Source organism: Archocentrus centrarchus, chromosome 7, assembly GCF_007364275.1.
Source record: "Archocentrus centrarchus isolate MPI-CPG fArcCen1 chromosome 7, fArcCen1, whole genome shotgun sequence".
NCBI lineage: Eukaryota > Metazoa > Chordata > Actinopteri > Cichliformes > Cichlidae > Archocentrus > Archocentrus centrarchus.
In genome coordinates, this window is record NC_044352.1 from 9345829 (window position 1) to 9354386 (window position 8558).

General features: G+C 38.4%; 1 protein-coding gene across 1 annotated transcript; it reads left to right on the forward strand.

Annotated features, from left to right (window-relative positions):
* The first annotated feature begins 4911 nt into the window (after positions 1-4911).
* LOC115783453 (matrix metalloproteinase-19-like) lies at positions 4912-8558 on the forward strand. Its single transcript, XM_030734279.1, has 9 exons — positions 4912-5138; positions 5396-5484; positions 5577-5707; positions 5785-5997; positions 6153-6398; positions 6483-6581; positions 6693-6857; positions 6981-7108; positions 7187-8558. The coding sequence occupies exons 1-9, from the start codon at positions 5046-5048 to the stop codon at positions 7424-7426; spliced, it is 1404 nt and encodes a 467-aa protein (XP_030590139.1). The 5' UTR covers positions 4912-5045; the 3' UTR covers positions 7427-8558.

Below are 8558 nucleotides of genomic sequence, written 5' to 3' on the forward strand. Positions count from 1 at the left end.
CCACTAACAGGTATTATTGTACCTTAAGAGCTCTATTGGTGTTCTAAAACTATTAAAAACACACAAGCCACATCTTTGACACGATTCTTTGACTCTGCAGCTCTGCTCACCATTACACTAACTGTGTAATGATCTGCTGTGGTCACCCCTGGAAACATGTATTAATCTGATAATTGGTGACAAATACACCGTTTACCCATTTTTTTTAGTAACATTTGCAAAGAGCTAGAATATGAAATGACATTTTTAGTTGGAAAAATGAGAAGACTACAAAAAAATATAATATGAAAAACCTAAATGGAAGATGTTTTTTGTTACTGCAACACAAACATAATTGTACAGCATTTCTGAATTGAGCCTTTCAAGCACCACTTAAAGGGATAGTGCATCAACCTATGTCTTGGTTGTAACGCTGAGGGTAGGGAGCACGCTGAATTCACAAAAAAATATTGGTTTTATCTCAATGTTAATCAACTGACGTGCATGTGAATAATTATTCATAGTGTGTTACCTAATTTAACAGATTTGTCTGTTATATTCATCACTTAGTCCATCTTTGGTTGTGGTGTGGTGCCTTGTGTAGTTCAGTGACCCAGAGAGCGACCAGGAGAATCAGCACCTGGTAGGAACACCCATGCTGGACAGGTCAAAGGGTAAAGGTCAGACAAATGTGGACTGCCTCTCCCTGATGCAAAGGGGTTGGGATAGGGCAAACATCTCTACATTGGGAAAAAAATCTGTTACAGAAACACTGATGGCAGACTCAAAGCAAGTAGACTCGGGAGTTGGAGTTTGCCCAGAGTTGAGTGTGCTGTTGGGAAATCATCAGTAACCTATACTCCTCACAGGACAAAAGATTTTGATGATGATGTTATATTATACTATATATATTATACTGGCTTAAAATGGGCCTCTGGGGTGGGGTGTGTGTTGGTGTGACTGTCAAAGTAAGAATTAGTCATTCACATATAGTCAAGGCAAAGAATCTGTATTAACATAAGTCCCTACATTTTCCTGTTATTTTTTATATTTACATATTTGATATAAACCCTGCAGGCTATTTTAGCCATTAATGTGACCTTGAATATCTATAGTGCTTTGAAAATGTATTTTCCACCTTCTTGATTTCTTTGTTTGTTTGTTTTTGCACATTTGTTACACTTAAATGTTTTGGATTGTCAACCAAATTTTAACGTTAGACAAAGAGAACTGGAATAAATTCAAAATGCAGGTTTTAAATGATGATTTCATTTATTATGATGATTATTTATTTATTTCATCTGACCCTGTGTGGAAAAAGCTCCCTCAACCTAATAGTTGGTTGTGCCACCCTTGGCAGCAACAACTACAGTTGAGCATTTGCAATAACTGGCAGTGAGTCTTTCTCATTGCTGTGGAAGAATTTTGTCCCATTCTTCTTTGCAGTATTGTTTTAAATCACCCACACTGGAGGGTTTCGGGGCATGAATGGCCTGTTTAAAGTCATGCCAAAGCATCTCAGTTGGATTTAAGTCCGGACTTTGACTAGGCCACTCCAAAACCTTCATTTTATTTTCATTGAGCCATTCAGAGGTTTATGGAGTCGGATTTTCACATATGTGCTGCCGCAACACTGCCCCCTATCGGTGCGGCACGGTACTTTCTGCCTCACCCTACGTATTTTCACCGAGCATTTATGACCGATCACAAAGAATAAGCATGTCACACACATTCATTCAATATATTAGACAGACTGTGGAACATCAGCATGTGTAGACGTATATTGGCGATATAAAGAGAGACAGCAATGGGCATGCGCCAACTGCCTGCTTCATATTATGTGTGACACAGCGCCACCAGAGGTGAGACGCAGCACTGCACTGCCTCTTCCCGCATTTCTTCCATGTGTTTGAACAGGGAATGCGAAAATTCCGCGATTTTGACCATTAAAGCCAAGCCAAGCCAAGTTTATTTATAAAGCACTTTAAAAACAGTAACCACTAACCAAAGTGCTGTACATAAAACACATCAGGACAAGGGAAGATAAAATTTAAAAAGGTAATTTAAAAATAAAACAATTTATACATAAACAAAATAAAAATAAATAACAATAAAATAGACAGTTTATCCTAAAAAATAAACCGAAAAACAAAACAGCAGCTCATACTAGTCAAAGGCCAAATGAAAAAGGTAGGTCTTAAGAGCATATTTAAAATTGGCCAATGACGAGGCCTGTTTAATGCCTAATTACAATGAATTCCAGAGTTTAGGAGCTGCCACAGCAAAGGCTCTGTCTCCTCTGAGCCTCTGCTGTGTCCTCGGCACATCAAGTGTTGAAATAATTCAGAAAACAGTTTTATAGAACAGTCAAGTGGTCAAATGTATTTTCTCTTATCATTGTTAGTTTTTACTTGCCTCCCCTGACTGCACATCACTGCCCAAGACCATCACACCTACCACCACCATGTTCATTCTTTATATGAAATGCTGTGTTAGTTTGAGGCCAGATGTAACAGTACTCAAACCTTCCCAAAAGTTAAACTTTTATTTCATCAGTCAACAGAATATTTCCCCCAAAAGTCTTTTATTTTTTTTGGCATATGAGAGACGAGCCTTTATGTTCTTTGTGGTCAGCAATGTTTTCTCCTTGGAACTTTCCCATGGATGCCATTTTTGCCCAGTCTTGTTCTTGTTTTTGAATCATGAACACTGACCTTAATTAAGGCAAGTGAGGCCTGCAGTTCTTCAGATGTTGTTCTGGGCTCTTTTGTGGCCTCTTGGATGAGTCACCGATGTGCTCTTGGAGTAATTTTTTCATGGGAATGTTCACCACCATTACTTTTTCACACAGGGCCAGGAAGGTTTGGATAGCTTTTTTCCCTTATCAATGAAATTGTCATTTAAAAATAACATTTTGTATTTATTCAGGTTATCTTAAACTAATATTAAAATTTGTTTGATCTGAAAATTTTAAGTGAGAGAAATATGCAAAAACTATGAAATGAGGAAGGGGGCAGACACTTTTTCACAGCACTGTATATACTGGTGGCTATTTTCTCTGCTCCTCACAAACAAAAGGTTTGAAATGCAGATAACTGTGGCTGACATGACCATTTTAGGGATGTGTGCTTTTATGACAAATGGATCCAAGATGTTAAAAAAAAAAAAAATGCCAGAATTGAGTGTTGACAGCAGCCTGAAGCCTGGACCTTTGGCTCACAGGGATTATTGGTACAGCTGTGGTCAGAAGTTTCTATAATTCATCATTGGTATGAATGTTGTGGTAATTCTGGGCTTTTAATTATTTCTTAGGACTGACAGGGTGGAATAATTGTCTCATATAGGCCCAAATATATACAAACACCACAACAAATATTTGGTTAAATGTCCCTTATTAAGTTGCACTTTGACCAGATGCTTTTGGAAGCCATCAACAAGCTTCTGGCATAATTCTGGTTGGATATTTGCCCACTTGGCTTGTCAGAATTGGTAGAGTTCATTCACATTTTGTGTATCCATTCCAAAACCAGTTTTGATGTATGTTTGGGATCATTATCTTGTTCCCATGTTTCTACCACCTATTTAATATGAAGATGAAGAATTTGAAGGTAGTCCTCCTCCTTTATTATTCCATCCACTTTTTACAATGTACAATTGTTTGACCTGATGATCTTGGAATCTGCATTTCAAGGTATGTTGTGGAGATGAGGCCCCAAGTGCAGACAAAAAGGTGAGACTCTTGCTGTTGTCAATCGTGATCACTAACGGTCTTGTCAAGTTAAAATACATTGTAGAGCCTTCGGCACCAATTATCTGTACATATTTAAGCCTGTGTGTATACTTTTGACCCTGTGTGGATTAGAGAAAATGCTAAATACATTCAAATTTGTGCACCCATTTCTTGTTCTTTATATTACATTACACGATTGAATAACTGAAGTCATTAAAGATGTATGCTGTACAATCATTCCACCATGGAAAAAGAAGAGTTCAAAGAAATCATCATGAGCCCGAGATTACCATTACATTCATGTCCATGATGAGTGTATGGAAACTTCTGACCACAACTGTGTAATAGTGGCATCCACCATTGTAATAGTGCATAAAAGAAAATCACGATATGTCCACTTTAAGGTTTTGTTTTCCTCTATTAGGATCAATCAGTAATCAACCTTATGTTGTAAAGAGCCTGAGAGGCTAGATAAAAAATTCCCGCTTCCAGTGAGAAATCAGGGATGGTTTCACCAGGAGATGTGAACAGTTTTGAACCTTTTGCCACCTCAGTTTTATGAGCCTTTATTCCACAATGAAACAGTAGAAAAGGAGGTGTGCTCTGTCTCCATTCAGAGACGATTTGTAGCAATGGTTACATGGGGGCGTCATTGTTTTTTCTTGAATGGGCTCCTACTTTGAGAACAATATAATTAGCTGTTGTCTCATGGAGGATGTGCGGTTAGTTGCTTTTATAGAGCAGTAACCACAGAATAAAGAATGTTCAGATATTGTGGAACAAAGTGCAAATTTCACAAACATGGATCACAAGTGAGCATCTGCCACAGACATCAGGTTCATTAAATATCAAGAAAGTGTTTTTCTTCAGCCACAATGACATAACTAGTCACAAGACAGCTCCTTTATTAGGTAGTGGGCAGGTGATCTGCTTTTTAAAAGAGTTTATTCTTAATTTATTTGCTTCCTTTGACGTAAACAACAGTTATTCTTACACTCTTCAAGACAAATGGCTCTAAGTGATGGTGTCAGAAGGCGTGATCAGGCGGTTAACATCTGAAATATGTGTTGGTGTTTTGCAGTCGACACATCACATTCCTTGTAAATATTTATTATGTGGTTTCGAGGCAGGTCCTGAACAGACTCGATGGTATAAATACTAAGACACCAGCTTTAGCACAGATGTAGAAGAGCTAACACACAGAAGATGGATGAGATGATGCTTAGAAAGACACACAGCTTATTTATCAGTTGAGAAGGTCAACTTGCTGTATTGGATTCAAAGTTGTTTTTTTTTTTTTTTCTATCTAGTAATGGAAAAAGACCCAAACTAGAAAATGGAATACAGAGTGGAGTTAACGGTGCTTCTTGTTTTGCTGACAACAGCTTCATCTATTGCCCTGAGCAGCAAAGACTTCACAGAAGCCATGGTAAGAAAATGCAAAACATGCTGTGGTTGCTGGAATATAACCTAAAATATTAATGTAAAAATGGCAGTCTCTGAGTGTAGGATTTGCATACAATTCACTGAGAAAATAAAATACTTGGAGCATTCACTGCTGTCCAGTTCTAATATCACATTAAGTTCAAAAGACACTGGATTTTTAACAGTTTTAAATGACTAATATCACTGTAAAGCCAGGCCAATATATTGTAATATCTGTTAAAATGCCTACTCTTCCTTTAGGCTTATTTAAGGAAGTATGGCTACCTGCACATCCCACTGGACAGTAAAGGCCATGACCATTCACATGAGCAAATAGCTGAAGCCTTAAGGTAACTGCATCATGTCCATTTTCAGTGTCTTCATTTACCACTTAGACTTAATTTGAATTGAAAGTTAATTTTTTTTTTTCTTGAAATGTCAGAATCTTTCAGAAAGTGACCAATGTGCAGATATCTGGAAAACTGGATTCAGCCACGTTGGCAATGATGGAAAAACCTCGATGTGGTCTGGAAGATTCTTTCAATAACAAAACTCTCAAATATCGAGTCATGGGTAGGTAATTGCGTTTATATTACATATTTATTGTGCAGTGATTTGAATATAAATTGATTTCAATTGTAATTCAACAGGTTACTGGCGTAAGAAGATGCTGACCTATCGCATTTACAATTACACCCCTGATCTGGGTCAGGGAAAGACCCGTGTGGCCATCCAGAATGCTTTTAAGTACTGGAGTGATGTGTCACCTTTAAGGTTCAGAGAGCTGCATAAAGGAAGACCAGACATCAAAATCTCCTTTCACAGAAAAGATAAGACATGCCCGGTGCCCTTTGATGGCCGAGGTAGGACCAGCATCGAATATTGCTGTAATGCTCAAAAAAAACTGTGAGGTTTTGTGATTTTATGCTAAAACCTTTGATGTAAAGTGACGCTTGAAAAATGTCAGGGGTAAAGGAGAAGTTCTGGTATTTAATTAGAATTGCTGCTTCATCTTTAGGCCATGTTCTAGCCCATGCTGATGCCCCTGAATCTGGCATTGTGCACTTTGATGAGGATGAACTGTGGACAGAAGGGAAGACTTATGGCTCCAACCTGAGGATTGTGGCGGCTCATGAGATCGGTCACGCTCTCGGCCTGGGCCACTCACAGTACTACAGTGCACTGATGGGACCTGTTTACAGTGGGTACCGCTCCAACTTCAAGCTGCATGTGGATGACATACAAGGGATCCAGGCTTTATACGGTATTTCCGGAATATTATTACAGCAGCACATGAATATATCTTTGAAGTACTACTTATGCAACATACAATGTTATTCCTTTTCAGGAAAGCCAGACAAAAATGAACCCAGAAATCCAGGCCAGTCACTGCCAGGAGGAGCTATTCCAAATCCTTGCAAGGCCACTCTGGATGCAGTTATGTTGGGTACAGAGAATCTGATATATATGCCTTTATATAAGCATTACTCTGTATTTTATTTAAGAAAACTGGAAGATGTTTCCCAAGATATCTTCTCTCCACATTTTGTTCCTGCAGGTCCTTTGCGTAAAACATACTTTTTCAGTGGGCAGTATGTGTGGACAGTGTCCAACGCTGGCTACAACACTCCCAACCAGATTTCCGCACTGTGGAAGGAGCTGCCAGGGAGCCTCAATGCAGCTGTTCACTCTCCACGGACCGGCAAATCCTACTTTCTGAAAGGTGGATTTATATGATGGTGTCATCAGCAGTGCTGGCAAAGTTTAATCCCAATTATGTATACTGGGTGTATTTTCTGAAGTGCTTAGAGAGTATTTTTTTTTTCTGCAAATGTCTTTTTTACAGGAGACAAATTATGGCGATACACAAGCTTCAAACTTGACCAAGGCTTCCCCAAACGTTTGGCTAACCTCCCTGCAAATATCGATTCTGCCTTTTACTTCAATAAGAATAAAAAAATCATCTTTTTCAAAGTAAGATGACCTTCCGTCTTTTGCTGTTGTTGTTATTCAATATCCAGATTCTGGTATATAATTTCCTCTTTATTTCAGGGCTCTGGATATTGGCAGTGGGATGAAATTGGTCCAACAGACTTCAGTTCATATCCTAAATCAGTTGGACAACTCTTCCAGGCAATGCCCAGCAACACCAATGCTGCACTAATGTGGACGAACGGCTACGTATACTTCTTTAAAGGCACCGAGTATTGGCGTGTAAACCAAAACTACCAAGCAGTGGAGAAGGCCTACCCTCTCAGCACTGCCTCGCACTGGATGCAGTGTGACGACTGAGCCACCAGAGGCCACCAGGGACTCGACATGAACTTTATCTGCACAATGACTCAGTTTAATAACAGTAAGATAAGTTCACAGTATTGGTATTGATTATGTGGGTCTGCACAATGATATCTGCCTCACTTTCTCACCACTTAAAGAAATAGTAATGTTAAAACGTCTACACCTGTCAGTCTTAATCAAAATATTAATTAAACTAATTAATAAGCTATTAATCAGTAAAATATTTATCTTTAATTGTACATACTACAATTAACCAGTCAATTGCGCTAACAGAGCAGATGACAGTCACAGAACATGTATGTTATACTTTTTGTCTGTCTTCTTTTGTGTGCACTGTAGCCATCTACCTTTTGTTATACTGTGGGTGTAATACATTTCTGTATGTGTATATTATGTTCATATATATTCTATGAGTTATAGAAAATGTCTTTAGGGTGCCTTTTTAGCATCTGGCCACAAATGCCAGATGAAAATTTGCTATCTTGGCAAAGTCTGGTGAATTTACAGTAATTCTCAAATAATAGAATCAAATAAAACCAAAAATAGATTTGTGAAGCTCAACCTACTCCTACCAAAGCAGGAGTCTTAAGAAGTCAGAGTAGGTAGAAAGCACCAGTGTGGTTGTGCATGCAGGGTCTTTGAAGGATAAGGTCACTTTAGCTGCTAAGAAAGTCGGCTTCACACATGTGAACAAGATCAGCAGGCGGGTTTTTCCACGTGGAAACACCTAATGCAACTGCCAAAGTGATTGCTTCAGAGCACCTGACTTATGTTTGCTTTCAATCCAAACACAAGGTTATTATAGTTAATTAAAACTAAACTAAAAACTAGGTCTGAAAAAAATTAACTGAATTGAAATAAAAACCAGACTTTGAACAGGTTTAGATCTAAATGGAATTATATTGTGTACTCACATCCGCTTTGTTAGGTGTATGTGGTTTGGTTAAATCGGAAACATCAGAAGGCTTTGGTGTTCACATTTTTCATGACTGTAATTTTCCTGTGACAGGAAGTGTTTGTGTTGCAATTGTTCTGAACTTCTTAACTCGTGCCCCTGACGAATACCACCCACATTAGAAAAACTGGATTGAAAGTGAACATGAATAAAGCAACACTGGACACTAAC

What these genes read in the sequence shown, in the direction of transcription:
- LOC115783453 (XM_030734279.1), top strand. Translation starts at nt 5,046, where the DNA reads ATGGAATACAGAGTGGAGTTAACGGTGCTTCTTGTTTTGCTGACAACA. An exon ending in TCTCAAATATCGAGTCATGG is followed by an intron (nt 5,708 to 5,784) that starts GTAGGTAATTGC and finishes GTAATTCAACAG; the next exon opens with GTTACTGGCGTAAGAAGATG. An exon ending in CAAATCCTACTTTCTGAAAG is followed by an intron (nt 6,858 to 6,980) that starts GTGGATTTATAT and finishes TCTTTTTTACAG; the next exon opens with GAGACAAATTATGGCGATAC.